The sequence below is a fragment of the Opisthocomus hoazin genome, chromosome 9 (assembly GCF_030867145.1).
Source record: "Opisthocomus hoazin isolate bOpiHoa1 chromosome 9, bOpiHoa1.hap1, whole genome shotgun sequence".
Lineage (NCBI taxonomy): Eukaryota > Metazoa > Chordata > Aves > Opisthocomiformes > Opisthocomidae > Opisthocomus > Opisthocomus hoazin.
Genome location: NC_134422.1, coordinates 13,481,296 through 13,503,517, shown reverse-complemented (window position 1 = coordinate 13,503,517; position 22,222 = coordinate 13,481,296). Strand labels below are relative to the sequence as shown.

At 42.5% G+C, this 22,222-nt stretch overlaps 1 protein-coding gene across 1 annotated transcript in view; it reads left to right on the top strand.

Annotated features, from left to right (window-relative positions):
- SLC49A4 (solute carrier family 49 member 4) overlaps window positions 1-22,222 on the top strand; it is a 75,004-nt gene that overhangs the window by 6,950 nt on the left and 45,832 nt on the right. The window contains exon 2 of the mRNA XM_075429820.1: window positions 16,479-16,572. Within this exon, the coding sequence (XP_075285935.1) occupies window positions 16,479-16,572 (94 nt within the window). The remainder of the gene's footprint in view (window positions 1-16,478; window positions 16,573-22,222) is intronic.

Sequence of the window (22,222 nt, the reverse complement as noted above, 5' to 3'; positions counted from 1 at the left end):
ATCAAATTCCATGAAAGGGATTAATTTTCCTAAGCTAAGAAATCTTGAAGAGATGAGATGAAGTGTTGTTTTTCATGTGAAAAGATGAAAGAGGTAATTAGAGAGCTGAATATAGGTAAATCCCACTAGAGCAGACATTTGATCAGCTTGATTTTAAGAAACTTATTTTGATGAATAGCTGGTGTGTTTGTGTAGACATACTTTTCCTCTACATCATCAGGAGAAAAGAAAAAGGAAGACTGAACCAAACTTAACTTTTGTTGCTTAATTCCATAGACTGTGGCTGCATGAAAGTCCAAAGAGCATTTGTGCAAGTGCTTGCAGAAGTGAGGACTCATTAGAGAATTGATTGGCCCACCCTCACTGGAGTCAGGCATGCTGCAAAAGACCACTTGAGATACACAGAGTGATTAGCAACACAGAGTGGTTTAATTAGGGTCTGATGAGTTGTATTAACTTGATGCCACTATGATTCATCATAGCAATACTAGCTTGATTGTTAGCAGCACTTCCCATACCTCCTGATGAGCTAGGTTGAGTTGAAAGCATCAGTCGTGGCCGTAGACAGATGTCCTCTTCTGGAGCTAGCTCTTTGTTAGATGGTGTCACCCCCTGTCTTTGCTTCACGCCGTGTTTGCACAGGCATTTCCCTTCATACTGCTACTCTACGCAACTCCCATGCTCTTGGCACCTTTCGCACACCTCTTTGCAGCTGCAGCAGCGGTGCTAGGACAGCTGTTTGAAACACCACATAGTGAAGAATATCAGGAAACTGTGTGCTGGATTTAAAATAACTTTTTCGTGATGGAAAGTAAAATCCTAACATGTTTGCATAGCTCATGTGAGTATAATAATGGCCGTGTTATCTGAGGATAACATTATCTTGAGGCCTTGGTGCACTGAGCGTACAGGCACGGTGAGCGTGGGGTATGCAGCTTGCTTTACCTTGATGTTGACAAATTGATGAATAGGGAAATCATTTACCAGTGTAAAATATGATCCCTTGCTTTTATTACACGGCTGTTAACACAAGCAGAGTTAAAGCACTCAACCATCCAGAACTGGGTCAGGACACAGCTCCAGCTAGGAAGATACATTGTCAACAGTAGCATTTAGAAGTTGACTACAGAGAGTATAATACTAGGGCAGCTATGTGCTGATATCTCCGCTCTTGTATGCTCATGTATTTTTACTACCCCTCACAACCTTCTCTTGACCCAAATGCTTCCTACTCTGGTTGCTTCGTCTTCTTTATCTCTTGCCTCACCTGTGTTTCTCCTTGCTGTTGTGGCATGCCCAGCTTGTCTGCCCGTTGCCCTCTGTCCTCCGCTTCTCCCGCTTGTTGAGGAGTAGATGAGGTTGGATGCAAGAAGCTGAGGGCTCAAAGGAGTGAGAGCCGAAGTGAGAAAAGCCGTTGGATACGTGGGAAGAGATGGAGGGGATGGGACAAGGCGGTGGGTGAAGCATGGGAGGCACAGATGTGTAAACGGGATCTGGAGCCGGCAGGGAGTGGTGGGGATGGAAAGGGTGCAGGAGCGAGCTGAGTAGGAGGCACAGGGAAAAGGATGCCGAGCATCTTCCCCAGCGAGCCAGGGGCGGTAGTAAACATGACTTTGGTAGCCAGCAGCAAAAGGTGGGGGTGGCGGGTGCCTGCACCCCTCTGGGGCTGCCTGCGCAGCACTCCAGCTGCAGATCAGCAAATGCAGCTTTTGAGAACTGGCTTGAGGAGCGCTTTGAAAACCAGGAGTTGGGAAGTCGCTTTGAACGCAGATGACCTTTCTGCCTTTTCTTATCTCCAGCAGGGTCCTCGTCTCGTGCTGGTGCACAGCCCAGGCTCTGGACTGTGCCTGGCAGTGTGTCTCGTCGCCAGAGGTGTATGTGGTCAGTCCTTCACCCTCCCCTTCCCTGAGGCACCCCACGCCGACGCAGGGGAGGGCAACTCTTCCTTCTGGCGTGGGTTTGGTGGCGACGGGTGTCTGGCCTCGTGATGGAGGCTTGAGCAGGATGCTGGGGTAGATGCGGCTGCTCTGGCTGGTGTCTCTCCCCTTGTGGAAAGCCTTGAGGAATGGGACAGAAAACACTACCATTGCGTTGTTCACTATCTTGTTGCATTTTAAAAACATTTAAATTTTGCCAATCTCCTTTCTTCTAGAAGTTTTTAACAGTGTGGCAGCTGTGATACATAAAGGTAGCTGGTGCTAACTTCTATAACATAAATGACAAGAAGAATTCCACAGTTACCAAAGTCCCTTGGGCTTTCTCGTAAATTTTTATTGTGGAAGTAGTAAAGTACTTAGGACAGTTGTATTGCATTCGTTTTGCTAGCTGTATATTTGTACTGTATTTATAATCCTAGCTATTAGTTTATAATTCCGTTAAAGAGAAAAAAGAGCAGAACAGGATTTGGCCTACGAAAGCTGAATCTTCCTTTAAAGAAAACTGAGTCTGTTTCCTTGAAAGAATTAATATGATATTGTTTATTATTCCTATCAGAAGAAACCAAGTATGAACAAAGAAAGACCATTTTCATTTGGTAATGCTGGACTATCCCAGCTTTACTGATTTCTAAATTCCAGTAACAGTGTTACCATTGCACAAACAGAACAGATTTTATTCATTATTTTTGGCCAATGTTGCTTTTAGGAGTTAATTTCACATTACGTTTTAGGAGTGAAAAACAAGCCTGAAGCGAATGCAGAAAAAGAAGTTCATTATTTGTTAATAAAGTTTGGATATTTTCTGCATTGCCAATTTTTACCTATACTTTTTTTTCTGGTAAGAAATGCCCTGCTTGTGGGGAAGGAGCCATGTAAAACAGGGGTATTTGCTTGCCTTCTCAGAGTAGATAGTGCATAGTAGAGGTCCTGAAATAACATTCCCTGTTGTGAAAATCTATAGTCAGACATTGCAAACAAAAATATTTGGTTTATATAAAATATTTATTTAAATATTTAAAACCCCCCAAAAACCAGGGTCAGTGCTGAGATGAGCAAAAGTAGATTTAAGAAATCTAATGTTTTGGTAATTCCCTGTTAGAAGATTTTGCAAATGTCTTGGAGAATGTTGTCTGAATTCTCCCAGTGGCAACCCGGTATAGCCTCAGTTGAGCAGACCACAGACCTCGCTGGTACAAGTTTCTTTAAGAATTTTTTTAGTTGTAATCCTGGGTCAGGGGAAATTGTGGCTTGCTCTGCCTTTCTCTCAGTGGTGATGTTCAGAGCTCTTCCATCATTTCCTGCCATAATTTTGTTTGTGAATGCTTCTCATGTGCGTGTGCTATTGTGGCTCTAGCCCTGCTGTAACTATAATTATGCTGCAGAAGCTTGTGATCAGTGCTCCAACTTCCTCAAAAGCTAAAAAATTAGGCTTTCTCATGCAGACTTGTATTAGACAGGATTTTAGATTTTCCCTCTTTTTAAAGCTGAAGATCCTTATGACTCAGCCTGAGGGAGTGATGTGTTTTGAAAGTGAGAGATCTTCCGCTTTTTGCAAAGTCTGCTGATGTTTTTGTGGAATACAAGACGTCAAATACAACTGCATTTAGAAGCTTTTGGGTTTATTTGGTTATTTTTGATGAATATCATCCCTTTTGGATATTTGAGAAAGGCAGAGTTGTTATGTTTTAATTGATTAATCACGTGAACCTAAACTATTGATCAGGAGCTGTAAAAAATGTAATGGGTTTAGGACCCATTACAGTGCTGCAAAGGGTGTCTTTTAGGATGAACTGTGTAAATACCCTAAATAGTGCCTGAAGCATTTTAATGTTAAAGTAACATTGAAACTGTTCACAGGGAGGAAGATTGAAAAGCTCACTGCAGTGACCTTTCCTGCAAGTCACGAGACCCACATGGATATTGCATCGATGAGACTCTTACGGTTTTTTTTTTTTTTTCCTCCAGCTCACAGCAGGGATAGTAAAAAGGAGAAACTTTGCACTTGGAGTCTGCTTAGCAGGTGCACTAGGCAGTATTTAGTGTGGCTGCCAATCCTTGCTGCATGGCTGCTCCTTGATACTCTGTTGTGGCAAAGCAAAATCCCTCTGTATTTCTTAAAATGAAGGATTTCATGCACTGTTGGGTGGTGTGGGCAAGTACCGCTAAGATAATGACAGAACATCTTCCCTGATAGGTGTGTACAAGAGAGATTGTTTTTCCTCTCTGTCGCCACGGGTAAGGATCTGTAGTTAGTTGTGTGGTAATTAAGCCTGCTGTGCAATTGGGAGTCCTTGAAATGAGTGGGAAGAGAAGAGAACCCTTCCCTCCCCCGTGCTGGAAGGGCTTGGGCGTTCGTCCAGGATTACAACAGCGAGAGCCAGAGCAAGGGCTTGTTGTCTTGTACTTTCTCTCAACTTGTTAATGAACATCGGTAATTTAGCTTCAAAATTAATGAAGAGGTTTAGTCCCTGACTGCATTATTAGCTATTTTTGTCGGTTGCTCTGCATCTCTCTCTGTATGTATGCACTACCACACACGTGTGCTCACACACACGCATGCCCCATTACATAGTTTTTGAGTTTATCAAATGACAAAGATGGGTTAAATGATTCACCTGAATCTTCATGTTGCAGTGAATATTGGAGTTGAGAGTAGAAAGCACGCACCTGCGGTGAAGGAAGAACGAACGACGCTTACAAGTGCTTGTGTATTAATCTCACAGATTTAGTAAGCACTTGAATAGCTCTCTTTTTTTATTGTGTCCCAGCACTGAACTGACCCCAGGTGAAGAGAAGACCTGAGCTACTAGCCTTTCTAATAATAACGGTGAGACTGGCTCCTGTTTCCATGTGCTTATAGCCTTAATGAACAAGGCAGAGAGGGGAAAAAAAAGAGACAAGTGAAGCAAAAGATGAGTGTCCTGCCCAGTTTCATAGGGCATGTGCAGAGATGCAGGTCCTGCTGCCCCAGGCCTGTGCTCGCTTCTCAGAGGCGCTCTGCAAGCATTAAGAGAGGTTCATTGCACTTGGATTAGTTGCAGATAAAATGGATGCTCTCTGCCATGAAATGTATAATATCAATAAACAGCTAAAATAATTGGTCTCCTCTGAAGCCAAGAAACATGGTATTCAAGAACAGGAGACATTTTAGTAAAGAGTCTAAAAGTGATTCTAAAATCAGCGTTTTGATCTCCAGGCAAATACCATTTAACTCAACACTTGTTTATCTGTACAGGCAAAATGTCAGTCTCTGGATTTATAAATAGAATTTGCAACACTTCTGGAAACGTGCAATGCAGATTTTTAGTATGCATCTTTTGCCATTTGATTTTCCATTGTTGATGTTAAACTGTAAGGATGCTTCAAAATCCTATCTGACATATGGAAGGAAACTTCAATACTTGTAACTACCTTTTCATATATTTGAGAGCTCATGTTAAGCCTGTTCAGTTCCTATAATCAGGACTACTTTATTTACAGTACCACACTTTTAAACTGCTGCAGAGCTCTGAAACCCTTGCATTGTATTTACAGGTATAGTCCTCCACCAGCTGTGGTTAAATCCATGGTAGTGGAGCTAACAGAGACACTCTTACAGAGTGGTCTCTGTAAGAGACCATGGAAGAACTTGGGTCATTAAGTTTGTAACAGCTATGTGTAGAGGAGCGGAGAGATGGAGAATTAAGCTATACTTTCCTTGACATCTTTTTAGAGATTGATTAGGTTCTTGCTTAATATGCTGGGATGGTATTAAAACAGGATGGGTCCAGGGATTGCACTGGCTTGACCTCACTGATGCAAATCGGATAAAAGCACCCTGCAGCCTCTTGACATGGCTGTGGCAGCTTGGTATTCCTTCTAAACGGTGCAGTCAAATTCTGGTATCTAAACAGAAAAATAAGGATTTTAATATGCTTTAATTAATGTTAAGGGGGAGGAGGGGGAAGAAAGAAGAAAAATACTGTAAAACAAGATGAGTAATACAAGAGTAATTATAATACAAACCAGAAGTGAGTGGTGCAGTTAAAGGGTACTACTTAAGTGTCTTGATTTCCTTACAATCAGGATATCCTTACAATCAAGATACACATAGACAAAGATGCAGCAGATCAGGAACTGCGGAGTGGTTGTGTGATTGTCATAATAATTCTCAATTGCATTATATTTAGCTTTGCTTCTCACAATTATGTCCTAGCAGCTTCTATATCTGTTTTAGTTGTTACACGTGTTCAGTCATTTCCCTCAAGATGAGCATCTTCTCTCTGAAATACTTGACTGGCTAGATTTTGTGTTTGGAGTCTCTCAGTTATATTGGGATTTTTTACAAGATCCTTTACTAACCTCAAAATTTGGGCATGATGTCCTCCTTACGAGGACTCACGTGATGATATTTATGCAGAGAAAGCATGTTGTTAATCCGAGAGTCATACTGTGTAACTGGGTTTGCGTGGCAAGGTTTCGGTAGCATGAGCGCTACAGGGGTGTCTCGTGCGAGAAGCTGCCAGAAGCTTCCCCCTGGTCCCATAGAGCCAGTGCCAGACGGCTCCAAGTTGGACCTGCCGCTGGCCAAGGCTGAGCCCATCAGTGACAGTGGAAGCACCTCTGGGATAATGTATTTAAGAAGGCGAAAAAAACCTGCGTAACAGCACTTAGCTGCAGGACAGAGGAGTGAGAATATGTGAGAGAAACAACTCTGCAGACACCAAGGTCAGTGGAGAAGGAGGGGGAGGAGATGCTCCAGGTGCCGGGGAAGAGATTCCCCTGCAACCCGTGGAGAACACAGGGACCTGTGCTGGAGCAGCCTGTTCCTGAAGGCCTGCACCCTGTGGAAGATGATCCAGGCTGGACAAGTTCGTGAAGAACTGCAGCCCATGGGAAGGAGGGGTGGAGGGAATCATAGAAAGTTTTGGGTCGGAAGGGACCCCTAGAGGTCATCTAGTCCAACCCCCCTGCAGCGAGCAGGGACACTGCTAACTAGATCAGGTTGCTCAGAGCCCTGTCCAACCTGGTCTTGAATGTTTCCAGGGATGGGGCCTCCACTGCCTCTCTGGGCAACCCGTTCCAGTGTTTCACCACCCTCATTGTAAAGAATTTCTTCCTTATATCCAGCCTAAACCTACCCTGTTTTGGTTTAAAACCATTACCCCTCGTCCTGTCACTGCTGTCTCTACTAAAAAGATTGTCCCCATCTTTCCTATAGGTTCCCTTTAAGTACTGAAAGGCTGCAATCAGGTCTCCCCGCAGCCTTCTCTTCTCCAGGCTGAGCAAGCCCAACTCTCTCAGCCTGTCCTCATAGGAGAGGTGCTCCAGCCCTCGGATCATTTTTGTAGCCCTCCTTTGGACCCCCTCCAACAGTTCCATGTCCTTCTTGTGCTGAGGGCTCCAGAGCTGAACGCAGTACTCCAGGTGAGGTCTCACCAGAGCAGAGTAGAGGGGCAGAATCACCTCTCTCGACCTGCTGGCCACGCTTCTCCTGATGCAGCCCAGGACACGGTTGGCCCTCTGGGCTGCCAGCGCGCATTGCCGGCTCATGTCCAGCCTTTCGTCTGTCAGTGCTCCCAAGTCCCTCTCGGCAGGGCTGCTCTCGATCCTTTCATCCCCCAGCCTGTATTGATAGCAGGGATTACCCCGACCCAGGTGCAGGACCTTGCACTTGGCTGTGTTGAACCTCATGAGGTTCACACAGGCCCACCTCTCCAGCTTGTCCAGGTCCCTCTGGATGGCATCCTGTCCTTCTGGTGTGTCAGCTGTACCACTCAGCTTGGTGTCATCTGCAAACTTGCTGAGGGTACACTTGATGTCGCTGTCCACGTCATTGATAAGTATATTGAACAGCACTTGTCCCAGTACGGAGCCCTGAGGGACTCCACTCGTCACTGGTCTCCATCTGGACATTGAGCCGTTGACCACTACCCTTTGGCTGCGACCATCTAACCAATTCCTTATCCACCGAACGGTCCACCCATCAAATCCATGGCTCCAATTTAGAGAGAAGGATGTTGTGGGGGACCGTGTCAAAGGCTTTACAAAAATCCAGATAGATGACGTCCATTGCTTTTCCCATGTCCACCCTTGTTGTTACACTATCATAGAAAGCCACTAGGTTGGTGAGGCAGGACTTGCCCTTGGTGAAGCCATGCTGGGTGTCTCAAATCACCTCCCTGGCCTCCATGTGCCTTAGCATATCTTCTAGGAGGATCTGTTCCATGATCTTCCCAGGCACAGAGGTGAGGCTGACAGGTTGGTAGTTCCCAGGGTCTTCCTTTCTACCCTTTTTGAAAAGGGGCACAATGTTTCCCTTTTTCCAGTCACTGGGGACTTCCCCTGACTGCCATGACTTTTCAAGTATCATGGAGAGTGGCTTGGCAACTTCTGTACATTTAGGTTCCTCAGGAGGTCCCGAACCTGGTCTTCACTTGCAGCTGGAGGGATTTTACCCTCCTGGTCTCCTTCATGCCATCCATCGACTCGGGAGGGGTGAGGAGAGAGGTTGCCAGTGAAGACTGAGGCAAAAAAGTTGTTGAATACCTCAGCTTTCTCCTCATCTGCTGTTACCAGTTTGCCGGTCTCGCTCATGAGCGGGGATACGCTTTCTTTGACCATCTTTCTCCAGCTGACATACCTGTAGAAGCCCTTCTTGTTATTTTTCGGATCCCTTGCCAAGTTCAGCTCCAGCTGTGCCTTGGCCTTCCTGACCCCATCCCTACACAACCGGGCAGCTTCCCTATACTCTTCCCAGGAAGCCAGTCCCTGCTTCCACTGCCTGTGCAGTTCCCTCTTCTTCCTTAGTTTGACCAGCATCTCTTGCCTCAGCCATGCCGGTCTCTTCCCTTCTCTGCCCGACTTCTTACACTTGAGGATCGAGAGCTCTTGCACTCTCTGGAACACATCCTTAAAGACCTGCCAGCTCTGTTCTGTTCCCCTGTCCCTGAGGACCGTTTCCCAGGGAGTCCTTCTGACTATCTCCTTGAAGAGCTGGAAATTTGCCCTCCTAAAATTTAGGGTCCTGACTATGCTCTTTGTTATTCCCATTTCCCTCAGTAGCGTTAGTTCCACCAGCGCGTGGTCATTGCAGCCCAGGCTGCCTCCGATCTTGACATCCCCAACGAGCTCACTCACACTGGTGACCACCAGGTCGAGTATCGCATCCCCTCGGGTAGGGGTGCTTATTACCTGGCTTAAGAAGTTGTCCTCAGTGCATTCTAGGAACCTGCTGGATTGCCTACAGCTTGCCGTGTTGCTTTTCCAGCAGATGTCAGGGTAGTTGAAGTCCCCCAGTAGGACAAGAGCCTGCGAGTGTGAAGCCTCCTGGAGTTGGAGGAAGAACGCTTTGTCTGTCAGCTCCTCTTGATCTGGCGGCCTGTAGTAGACACCAACCACTAGGTTCCCTTTGTTGCCTCTCTCTCCGATTCTTACCCATAAGCTTTCGACCTGCTCGTGGTTATTCTTCAGGGACAGCTCTGGTTTTATTTCTCATTATCCTACTCTGATTTGATTGGTGATAAATTAAACTAATTTCCCCAAGTTGAGTCTGTTTTGCCTGTGATGGTAGTTGGTGAGTGATCCCCCGGTCCTTATCTCGACCCATGAGCCTTTTGTTGTATTTTTTCTCCCCTGTCCAGTTGAGGAGGGATAGAGCAGCTTTGGTGGGCACCTGGCATCCAGCCAGGCTGAACCACAACAACTGAACAAAGATGGGGACGAGTGTTGGCCCTCATATAGTCAGTTTGGCATGCAGCCTTGCTATGTCTGTCCAACAAGTTCTAGCAGCAGAAATAACTTTATCTTTGGGTCAGATCTGGTCCCTGGCACCAGTCTTTGTTCGGTTTGGCAGGGACTTTCCTGCAGGTTCCCCCGGATTGCTGGTAATGACATTTCTGGGATACTGGCTCTTCTGAATTTCTGACCCTGACTAGAAGGTCTATATCAAGCCATAGGAGCTATTTCACTTGAAGCTGCTGTGTTTATACATATGAGGTTTGTTTCCTCAAATTTAAATTTTTTGTAAATAATTTATAAGAAATTTCAAACTTCTCCTGGTAGCCTGGGTGTTGACTGGGCAGCTATTGCTGACAGATGCTGTTAGAACAGCTGTTAGAAATTATAAAGAGAAATTGCCCCTCTGAAGATCATTATCATTATCATCTATGTTTCAAGAGATTTCTAGTACATATTTCGTCTGGGGATCCCAGTCAGCCTACTGTTTATGTCAGATGGAAATTGGAGCACAGTGTCTAGTAGAATCTGCCCTTGCTGTACAGTCCTCCGCTGGAAAGTGGAACTGGGCTGTGTAATGGGATACGTACAGCAAAAGGTCTGCTTTTTGCATCCTAGACAAGACTGGGGGTTGAAATGTAGCTTTGGGTCAAATTTATTTCTGATAGGTCCTATATGATAGAGCTCGGTTCTGACTGTTCAATACCGGAAGGATGCTGTCACTTGTCTTGCAGAATGCTTAAGTGAGGTCGCTAGGAGTTTGCTTCGTTTTCAATCGGAAAGAAAATGCTAAAGTCCTAAACCTTTTCAGCTGAAATCTGGATGCTATTTTGGTAGTGCCACATAGAGTCAGGGGGACGAATGGAAACAATTTTGTCAGTTTGTTTTAAAAACACAGTTTACCAAGACTGGACAATAACAGAAGCATCAGCATTGTGTAGCCAGAGAGTAAGGGAGATCCAGGTTGTGCTTAACAAGCACCCCATGACAGCTTGGCCGTCAAAGTAGGAGTGATTTTTGATTAACTGCGTATGATCTGGTAGTTGTTCTCTCTTGCATGCAGTCTTTTTATTTGGTTCGCAGTTTTTCTTGCTTCTGAGTGTAGTTGATGCTGTTCTTGAGAAAGTATTTATTTTCCATTGAGTTTCCAAACACAATTTATGCTCTGCTGCAATCAAGTGCTTTTGTGGAATCCGAGGCAGGCCTGATACACTGATTTTTCAAGTTTGTTTCATGTGTTAGCAGAAAGATTTCAGGACCTCAACTCAGCTATGAAGTCTTCTTACATCAGTGAAAAGCTTCTTTTCTTCTGAGAATTCTATTGCTTAATGCAACGATGCTTCTTCTGAAAGAGGGTTGCTGCTTATCCTCCTTAATGACAGTAGTCAATTTGGCAAAGTGCAGGCACAACGGAAGTTTTATTCACTGTGTTTAGTGGAAAGGTAGCAATTTTTTTTGTGTGTGTGTATTTTAATCATGACAAAGATAACATCTTATGAGAGTAAGTGCTACCTCTATTAGTATAATTTTACTAGAATTACATTTAAAATACAAAGATTTCTGGAGCAGTAGATAATGGTGAAGCAGGGACTCTGTGCAGAGCTTTCAGGTTTCCCTGATAAAATGAGTGGTTTAATCAAGCTTTTGTTTTAATATGCCTGAATATAAAGGCACACATTAAGGAGAGAGAGAAGTAGACCCTTGCTATGAAATGGAGAATTGGTATCCAGCAAAGAAATCTATTAAAAAGGGTGCTTGAACAATAAGGAGGGTATTTGGACAAGACACAAAAATGATTCCAAGACCAAAGAAAAATAGTGTAAGACTTGGAACTCAGTGCTTTGCTTACTGAAACCAAAAGTAAGTGTGTATTGTATGTTAATTTCATAGAAGGAAAAACGCAAGGTCTGCGCTTTGTTTTGTCAAAAAAGGCAGAGCAAGAATTTGTTTGAAAACCATATTTGCTTTAAGTTGGAGGCAAAAGTACAATCTAACAGTGAATCATTGGAATGGCTGTTGAAATTGGGGAATTTTTCATTTCCTGATGTGTGTGTGTCAAGATAGGATTATTTTTTTTTTTTAACTAGATATGCTTTAGTCAAAATAATAGCAGAGTAGTGAAGTGAATTAAAATGCTCTCAGTTCGGTGTCAGAAGGGTTTGAGCTTCCAGCCTGGCTTTCAAAAAATGTGAAAATGTGCAGCAGGCTGAAGTCACGCGTTTCTAATTAGAGCCTTGTTGTAGCCTGTATTTGTGAGGACTGATTTTAGTATCTGCAGCTGAAGGAAGGAAACCCCTCAAACACTGATGCATCCGAGAGCGGGGTGCGTGAGACGTACGAGGGAAATCCGCTGCTGGCCACGCCAGGTGGAGGCCTGAATCCGACAGCCTTTCCTGTGGCCAAACTTCCATCAGTCTTAGCAGAAAGGTGGAAAGTGACTGTTCTGCACATCCGACGGGAGTTTTCCCCTTAATATGGGTGGGGAGGCGGGGACACGACAAAACCCAAAGAGTATCTGCCATTTGTGTGATGCTCTCCGTGGGGCTGTAGCTGGGGACCCGGGGTGCTGCGTACGCTGGCCTCAGCCGGGGCTGATGCACTAGGCAGCAGAAGTAGAAACTTCCACTTCTCAATGTGAAGACAATTTTGACTTGAGTGTGTGTTTTGTGTGAGTAAGGGTTTGTTTTTCACAGCCTGTCAGTCACAGAATCACAGTCATGTGTTTTATGATGTTGTAACAGTTGACTGACAGGTGAGAGAGGGAATGGTCATACTTCTCAAAAGCTTACAAAAGCATAAAACAGTTGTAAATCATGTTCTTTCCGAATGACAAACTGATAATAATAGTTGGAATGAGACTGTAGCGTCTTCTAGTAAGTTTCATATTAAACTCAGCATAATAAATCACTGAGTTACAGGTCAGTAATGGAATGTGTGTATGAGGGAAATGTTTTCATGTACTTTAAAAATCATCTTAAAGTAAGGCATGCTGGAGGAGCTGTGGGGGACCCAACACCCACGTGTCGGATGCTGTCGCTTGATGGTGCCTCGAGGGAGTGGTGGAGCGGCTGGGTGCCACCGGCAGCTGCCGCCTCCTCCCGCTCCTGGGTGAGACCCCATTGCAGTGTGGCTGGGTTTTTCTCATTTTCCTTGTTGGGCTGTGGGTGGTGGGGGGCCCTGGGTTCATGGCACTGAGTGTGTTGCTGCGGCAGAGAGGGAAGGAAGCTGGTGGGCCAGCTGGAAACGTCCCAGGGCCAGGGCCGGTCAGCAGGTCCTGCCGGCACAGGTAATTGTTAAGGTTCACTAGTACGACGTGGTCTTGGCAGGATTAGAAGTCTGTGTTTTGCAGGAGAGTTAAAAGGATTGTGGGCTGACAGTTTGTGTTAAATCTCTAATAGCGGCAGGAGTTTGGGGGTAGTTGTTTTAAAAAGAAGTAAAAACCAGCAAATGCAGCGTGGGCTGCTGAAGTTGTAAAGCAGACCGTGTTATTAGCCGCAGGAGGGTTAAACAGTTGAACAACATCAACTGTTTTTACTCATAAATGATGATTAATATGTCTCTTTGTTACTGACTTAATTTCTGCTGCTAGCTTGGACTTCTCTGTTTCTGTCAATGACGTTTGGGCGTGCTGGACGTGGCCGCACTGTGCTCACCAGTCAGTGCCGCCCGTGGGGCCCAGAAACCTCCTACAAGAGCAGGGTGGGGGTGGGCAGCTAATGAGCAAGGCTCCGAAGAACAGAAAACTTCCTCCACTGGCAGAAAATCCCTTTAAAGAGTTTCTTCCCTTTCCAGCCACATGTCAGAAACCTTTCATAGAAGGGGACTGGAACCTGGGTGACAGATTTTAAGAAGCTGTAGCCTCCCCCCCCCCCATCAATCACCACTTGCATTTAGAGGGTAAAATTAATGAAGTTAATTACATCTACTCACAGTCTTGGTTACATGAATTACTTAGATCTTTCAAAACGGAGAAATAATTTCTTGCAGGGTTCATGGGCTTCTTTTTCAGGCTTGTTTGGTTACCTTGGTTTATTATCCCCACGATGCATGCTGCTAGCTGAAACGCTCTGGGGCGCACCGTTTAGAGTCATACAAGATGTCCAGTTCATATTAAGGTCCCTTGCAATGTTCAAAGCAAAAATATTAAAATAATTATTAAAAAAACTATTAAAGACCAATTTCAGAAAATGTTTAACATGCTGCTTGTCTGACAGTCTTTTACTTGTTCACTTTGGTGTCATCATTTTCAACATGCAGCTTTAACCAAAGGAGTTTTTAGAAGTGTGTTTGCATGTTAAGGTAGAGGAGAAAAAGAAGGCCAAAGAATAATCTGTACAATCAGAACACTTAAAAGTGGTACATTACAGTGTGTGGTATTCAAGAGGAGAACATGATGTTTGGAGAGATCAAACATACGTGATTTGATTATTTTAAAATTACTGGACATGTAAGGTTGACATTAGAGAAGAGCCTAAATTTAGGGCTAAGGAAAAACTTCAGCATCTAATTGAGTTCTCACCAAGTTGTGTATTGTTTTTCTTAGGAAACTTTTCTGCAGATTTAAGTTAAAACTCTTTGTGTTTGGGGTTTTTTTTGTTGTTTTGGGGATATTTTCAAAAATTAAAAGAAAAAGAGAAGTTTTTCATTTGGAAACACTCCTCATGTCTTGTGGTGATTTAAACTTAAATTTCTGTATAATACTGATATAGTGCTGTGCCCTGGGCTTGCACCTGGCCTGTGCCTCCTGCGGCGCCCCGTGAGGAGGACCTTCCAGGCTGTCTCTGTCCTTGTGTCTCCTGAAAAGCAGAATGTGCCGTGTTTTGTGCAATGTGATTCAAAAAGACCCTGGTTTACATGGAAAACAAGAAGGTGATATGTACATTATTAGAGCTTTCCTGAAACATTGCAGCAGCAGTTTCAAATGGAAAACTTCAGATTTTTCAGTTGAAAGACCTATGTTTTGATTTTCTATCAATAAAATTCTAATTCTTGTTGCGTACAAATTCTCATTATGCACAAAAGTAATGCTAGCAGAGACTCATTTGCCAGGAGAAAAGGCGAAAGCATCACATATGTGATCCTGATACAAATGGTTACCCTCACAATGTATGCAGTATGGTAATATGGGGTTAAGCATGGCATGAAGGCTCACGTGGTGCCCAACAAACACGAAAAACAACAGGGTTTGAACAGCCTTATTATCTGGGCATTTAGTTAGGGCTCTCTGAACACGAACACTTGAAAAACCAGTTTAACAGCAACATGTGCTTGTTGAGCACAGAGTCAAGCAAGTAAGTCTGGGCAGGCATTGGAAATCCTTCAAGGAAACAAATATTCTTGACTGATGATACTTCTCCAGGGCAGCAGGGATGTGAGGTGTCCTTTGGAGTCGCAGGACGGCAGGCTGCATTCCTTTCGCTATTGACTGAGCCATACTGGAGGAAGTCATGCTTCCATTGCAGAAAACCTGTAACCTTACCTTCTTTTTGTTTGGGTTGTCTTGGGCTAAGTTGGTTGAGAAAGGAGCTGTCTTCAGTTTGATTTGTGCAGTGTCCAGCCGAGGAATTGCATACCTATGAGTGTGGTTCACGAAAAGCTGTTGCAATAAGAGCAAAGTTACACCTGTTCCTTTAAAATTACATTTTGGTAAAGTACATGCTCTAAAACCCCCATAAAATTGACATGGAGACAAAATGTTCAGTGTGAGTATTGGTTGAATTGTACTGATTATTAGAGGCATTAACATAGAGGGAACACTTCTCTGAAAATTGGCAGTTTCAGAAAGAATCAAAATCTTTTGTTTGTTTGCTAGGTGAGTTCTCATAGGAACTTGTTCTTTTTCAGCCTGTGTTTCACCGAAGCGTTGGAGGTGCTCTGTGTTTGTTTAATTGGTTCTTATGTTCTTGTAAGAACATGGAAGCCCTTTCTTTACTGTTTGTTACTGTGAAATTGTTTGAGGTTTTACAACTTCACAGATATAGACTGTATCAGCAGTTTTTAATTGTGCATATTTATAGTTTTGGTGTTTTACATGATTCTGGAGTTTAAGCCCCTCAGCTGTCACCATTCTCTTTCTGTTTGCTGCTGATGGAAACACCTGAGCAGCAGCAAGTAAATGGCTGGCAAAGGGAATTGCAGCACTAAGATAAAGTTGTTTCTAATCTAAGTGCTTCTCAGTTGAGAATTGCAGTATGAGGAAAAAACATATTCAAGGAATCAGTCAATTGTAGCTTTTTTCTAATGCGCTATATTTACAACCTCTGACAATTTGAGCTGAGCGCAGCGAAAACCTGGCCTAATTGCAAGGACTGCTAAAAAAAATACTTGCATTTTTTCCCCCTGAATAAATGATTGTTTCTTCAGGATGAAATACATATCTGCATTACGAAAGAAAACAATAACAGTGCTGTCTGCTCTCATTAAGTGGTTGGAAAAGAATGTACAAGTCCAGATTTTTCTTTGGATCTACCTAGATTTCAGATCACACATTGAAGCATATTCCCTGATGCTTCCAATTCTAAAGGAAATATTGTACATTTTGATGATACTTTTATTATCACTTTTGACTTCCAAGAATGTCTGTAAGATATTGGGTGCAGTCATGTGCAATAGTATGCCAAGAGTAAGCCTTTGTAATTCTGGAGTGTAAGTATAGAAAATAACGCAGGATTTCATAATCTTATCTGTAATTCACATCAGCACCAAAGCATTTATGATTTGAAAGAGATATGCATTACTTCTGTGAGACCACATGTAAATATAGATTTAGGCAACTTTTTTTTTTTTTTTTCAACATTACTGACTTGACTTGTTTTTTCATCTTAGGTTTGAGGGTAACTGTGTTACTAACATCATCCCTGATGGTATTGGGAGCTGGCCTGAGATGTGTTCCAGTTTCAGACCTAGAAATTAGGAAGAAGTAAGTGAATTTGTTATTTGTAATATACATATTTTATACTTTCTGTTAATGTAATTTTTGCTTCTACTTCAAAGAGATGTTAGCATAAATTTTCAGTATGAATTTGATACGCCAAATGTTTTGTTGCATGGGCATGGTCTTACATGCTTCTTTGCTTCTTAAATTGGTTTTTCTAGTTCTTCTTCTACATAGTATCTGAACATCAGAAAGTCCTTTACAAACTTGAGGTAATTAAGCCTAACCCCATCCTGCATAAGTAGTATTAATCTGTTTTGCAAACAAGGAAGCTGAGATTTAGAGAGGTTCAGAAACTGGCCCAAGATCACACAAGGAACCATGCCACAAAACCCAAAATTATGTAATTTCTATGCAAATGTTAAATAATTAGTTCATGTTTCTCATATTGGATGTGTGGGACTGTGCAGTGAGACAGATGAATTCATGCAAAATGGCCTTTTTCGTGTAATCTTTTCAGTCTGCATTCCCAAGTAGCCTTGTACTTTGTGGCTGAAACAAATGCCTTCTGTACACATGCAAAGAGTTTGCGATACAGATTCCTTCCTAAAAATCACACAGTCCAAACAATTAAATTGTCCTGTCAATGTATCCTGAACCTGGGAATCCTCGATAAGTACAAGAGCCGCTTCCTTTTTTGTACAGCCAGGGAATGTAGATCACTTGTTCACTTACCTTTGTTTTGCCTTTCATGCTGAAGGGGGAAGACGTACAGGCATTACTACATTTTTCTGCTTCTTAAAAAAACAGTAATAGCACTAGATCTTCACTAGTTATGCTTGCATAATACGTAAGCACTAAGAAAAAATATTTATAAAAGGTTTTTATGTGGTTTTTCCACTTGAATTGTAGTCAGCTTTGAGGCAGTCCTTGTATTATTTCAGCTAATTCCATTTTTTTCCATAGTATTGCTTACCCTGGTAATCAACTCAGAATCTTTTAAGTTGAGAAGGAACAAGTTTGGTGTGAAGTGGGAGGTGAGTGACTGAATATCATGGCTTAAAAAAAAGGAAAATGTTCAGAGGACTGAGAATGTGATAAAACACATTGATTGTGAAGCTAGCCCCATCAGGAGTAAGTAGCTAGTATGTAATGACTGGCTTAGTAAACGAAGTGCAATGTGGTGAGTAGGGGGTTCCATTTGAGTTCTTAGGTGCTTAGTGAGAGGCTAAGGAAACCCAAGGTGCTGCTCCAGACGTTAGTTGCCAGCAGCACTGCCCATTTCAGTGTGGTGTTCAAGGACTCTGTGAGCAGGGGAGACTGAACTAACCATATTGTGTTACCGTTCACAGTGACCCTTTTTATTTAGGGTAAAAAAGTGTGATTAAGGAAGATCTGTCCTCATTGTGCCCTTGCCTTACCTTTTCTCAAGATGCTAAGGGATGCTCAACATCTGGTTCGTCAGTTCTGACCAACATTGGATTAAATGTGTGTATCTTTTAAATGGGCCAGGTGGTTTAAATGCAATGAAGCAGGGTGTCTTATGTAGCTTTTAATTTATGATTTATGCCATAAGACTTATGCTGCCCTAGGCTTTACCAAAGCAAGGATGAATACTGTAAGAACCTAAGAAGAAATTCGCAAGTGAGGATTAGATGTGAGATGTCATTTGGGGAGTGGGAAGGAGAGTTTCCATATGTTTTGATTGCCTTTAAACAAGGTTTTCCAGTGTAACTGCAGCAAGGAGGCCTAGGAGAACAATGAAATAAATACCTAAGGAGAAACATTCAAAGAACAGCTTCTTTAACTAGGGAAAGAAAGGCTGTGGGCTGTATAGAGTCTGACAAGATGTATGAAATATGATGATACATTTTATTGAAAACTATATAGGCAAAAAAAAGGAAAATGAGCAGAATCCTGATGGAAGAGGTTACTAATTTCGTTTATTCATGCTGTGAAAATATGGATCATCTCCAGCTGAAACTGATAAATTTGCTTACTTCGCCTACGCCAGAAAAATAAATTTTCAAGAATTGGAGCTCTACCTGAGGAAGTAGTTACATCTTTTACACAGTTTGATTAAAAATCTACAGAGATTTAATTATAGCTAACTGTGAAGCAAAAGGATGGTTTTCAGTGAAGATTTCTCGCTACATTGTAAATAATTGTACAGATTGTGTGATGTAGTAGCAGCTGACCTGCATTGTTTTGAGGGCTAAGACCGAAGGCCAATTTTCATCAGTTACTTGAAGCATGATACCAAATAAAATAATAATTTTGAGATAACCATTACTGCTTCATGCGTTAGCAACAACTGGCTGAGCACTGAACTATGCACTTGTTTGAACATTACTGAGCCAGTCACATGGACAAGATCACACATGAGCTAATATTGGAGTATGTCAGAAGCCAGTGGAACTGGAATTTCTTTAAATGCTTTTGCATGGTTTGTAATGTATTATATAATGTTCATGAGGTTTGTCAGGTTTAGGGTTTTTTTTCTACTTTGTAGCTGTCTCTGCTCCCTAAGCTCTCATAATTTAACATTAACGAGGGCTACTAAAGCCCATTGCCTATCAGAGCAATCACAGCCGTGAGGAAATCACTGTTAAGACTGACCTTTAATCCTGACTGCTTTATGCTCCTTATCTCATGCAGACCTGTAATATCCAAGTGCGTTCTTAAGCTCCTTTCTAGTCTGTAATTATTCTTTTGACTCTAGCAAAGAGCAGACTAAGACTATCTCTAATTCTCCAAGTCATGTTTTAAAAAAACAAACCTTAACCTCTGTTTTCAGTTCATTTGGTGCCCATGTATATGCATGACTTGTATGAGGGAGAATTCAGGTTGCATATTTGAGTGTGGCTCTTGAAGCAGCTGCTTCTTATGGTGAATTTTCATTCTCTGCCAGTGTGTGACCTAAAACCATGCTGGGAATCCATGCCAGAACTGCATGGATTCAGTGAAGGCTGAAGTGGGAGTGCATGGAAAAAATGTGGAAGAATGAACTTGCATGTGAGATTGAGGAACCAACCTATACACGGACTAGTAAAGTCCCTGTCATGTGGACATACGCTCTTTTTCACCTGCTCTCGTCCCCAGCCCGCTAACCTGTGAAGTTAATGTGTGTATCACAACAGACAAGGAGGTTAAAGAAAATTTTTCTTACATGCTACGCACATCTAGGCTTGTCAAATGTGCCAGATATGTGACAGTGAATTTGGCTTTTAAAAATAAAACCCCCAAAACACTATTCCTTTTTAAATGTTATGAAAACCTCTTGCCGCACGTGTTTTTTTTTCAGTTCATAGTTAAAGTAAATTATACAGAGCATAAGAAAAAAAAGTTATCAAATTGTAGCATTCATGAACTTGTACCTTCTTCCCTTTCCTGAAGGTTACAGGAACATTGCTAATGCTTTTTGCGTGTGTTTTGTCCAGTCCTTTCTTTTCTGACTACTGCTTGGCTCTGAGTGAATATTTTCATTGGACTCTTTTAGAATTTGATTATTTTATCCTGAACGTCAACATTACTAGGAGGCCATTTTTTATAGACAAAATCAGGATTGGCTTTTTCGCCCCACGTAGCACTTCATTTTTATCTTGTATGCTGTGTTTAGGAATAGATTTACGTACAGCTTAGGTCTTCCATATGATTGTAAAATAATGAATCTAGGCAATAAGCTGTATGAACTGAAACGTGTAAGAAAGAAGGGAATAAATGATGAAATCAGCCCATAGCCATAAATCTGTGGCTTTTAAGACTGACCATGTGATGTAAGACTTCTTAAAATGTTTTGTAGGACAGGACAATTAAAGACATGGAAGTAAAGGATGTAACATAATTTTTCATTTGTATTGAATATATTAATTAAACAATTTATTATAACTTAGTATGCTGTGGGCTGGTAGGGTTTGGCCTTCACATTAGATTTCCCAACAGAGAAGTCGTTATTGAGGACCGTGAGTCACAGCAGTGCGAGAGCGCTCCTTCACAGTGAGCACCATTAAAACATTTGTTGGGAAGCCAGCAAAACAATAACACAGAGAATAACAATGGGAACAGGCGTGGTTATTTACAAAGTTGCTGGAGGGGGAAACACCGGTAATTGGTAGATTCTGTAGAGGGTTTTTTTCTTTAATAATGCAACTTCTGAGGATTTTGAATTTTTTTGTCTATTCTGAGATATATTGATGTTAACTTTTTCCTTTATTATATCTGAAGATTTGCTCTTACCACCTTTTTGGTACATTTGGTTTTTATTAGCTAATTGCAACCTAGTTCGTATTTCATTCTTACTAAACTTATTCTTTAATAGTTCCACGCTTTCCCTTTTTCATACCTTAAAGCCTAAAGAGTGACATGGGATTATCTCATTATTAGTCTTTCCTGATCCCAAAATGACCATGAGCCACCATTCTCATGCATGAAGAATGCAAAGAGACCCCTCAGAAGAGGTAATTCCAGTAAAGACAAGATGTAGTAGGATTCTTATATTCCGTGGTGATACTGAACACGTTTCTGTGCTCAAAAGAACACCCAAATTGGAGCAGCTGTGAAGAAGAGCGATTAAAATGTTGCAGGGAATGAAAAGAGTCTTTTCGGAGAGGGTGGTAGAAGAATCTACCTGTAAGAAATAAAGGCAGTGATGCATGTTGTGCACTCCCTAACTCACCGGGGAACAGAAATGAAAAAACTGTTTAATATAAAGCGTGGTTCTAGGAGTAAAAAGATGAATAAACGTACCTGTTTGTATGCTGTAGCTCAGTGAGCGTGGGGGGTTGATGTGAAGGTGGAGTGCTTGCCTGGCGCTTATTTTTATTACTGTTTAGCTGATTTCTATTACCTCTGCCAGCTTCATCTTGTGCACACGTTTTATTTTCAACCTCTGCCCTGCAGCTGTTTGTGACGAGAGGTCCTGTGAGCTCTTCCTAAGTGGTGACGACTTTTTCTGGCTTTGCTGTTTTGTCGGTGGTAGCGGTGGATCTGGTGGGTGACGAAGTATCCCTCTGGCCGGCCACTGCCTGAGCTGTGCCTTGTATCGGTCACTGGCAGCCACTGCTCAGCACTGCCGCTTCGGTGGCCGCCGAGTTGGCTGCTCCCGCAGCTGAAACAGCCTTTGTGGAAGCAGGAGGCGGCTGGACAGTTTTAGTGACAAATATTCTTTCCTCTTGCTCCGGTGCTGGATTTCGGCCGGGGCACTGTGGGTGTCATCCGCCTCCCCCAGCGATGGCAGTAACTGCTGAATCAGCAGTTTACAGACGCTGTGTAAATTTGGGGAGTGATAAATCCAGCGGATATATATTGAAGGAAGCTCTGAAATCTCAGAAGAGGCTTGGTATTGCAGCAGTATTTAACGGGCAGCATTTCTACAAGGCCTCAGCTAGCATAAGCCTATGGTGGAAGGGAAGAGAATTTATATTCTTTGTGGGATTTGTAGCTCCATCTTGTACAATGGCAGGTGCGATCCTCAACTGTAGAAAGCTTTTAGGTTTTTTTAATCATCTTGAGCTTTTTGTCTTAGTCTTGTGACTCATATTCTGTTGGCTGATTTCTGTCCTTAAAGAAGGATTCATATTAATTTAATTTATATCTAAGTTACTGCATTATAATCAAAACATCCTCTTGCTCTTTCACTGAATAATTGTGCAGGTGTGTTTCAAAAGGTCTGGTTTATTCCATTCCATAATTTGCT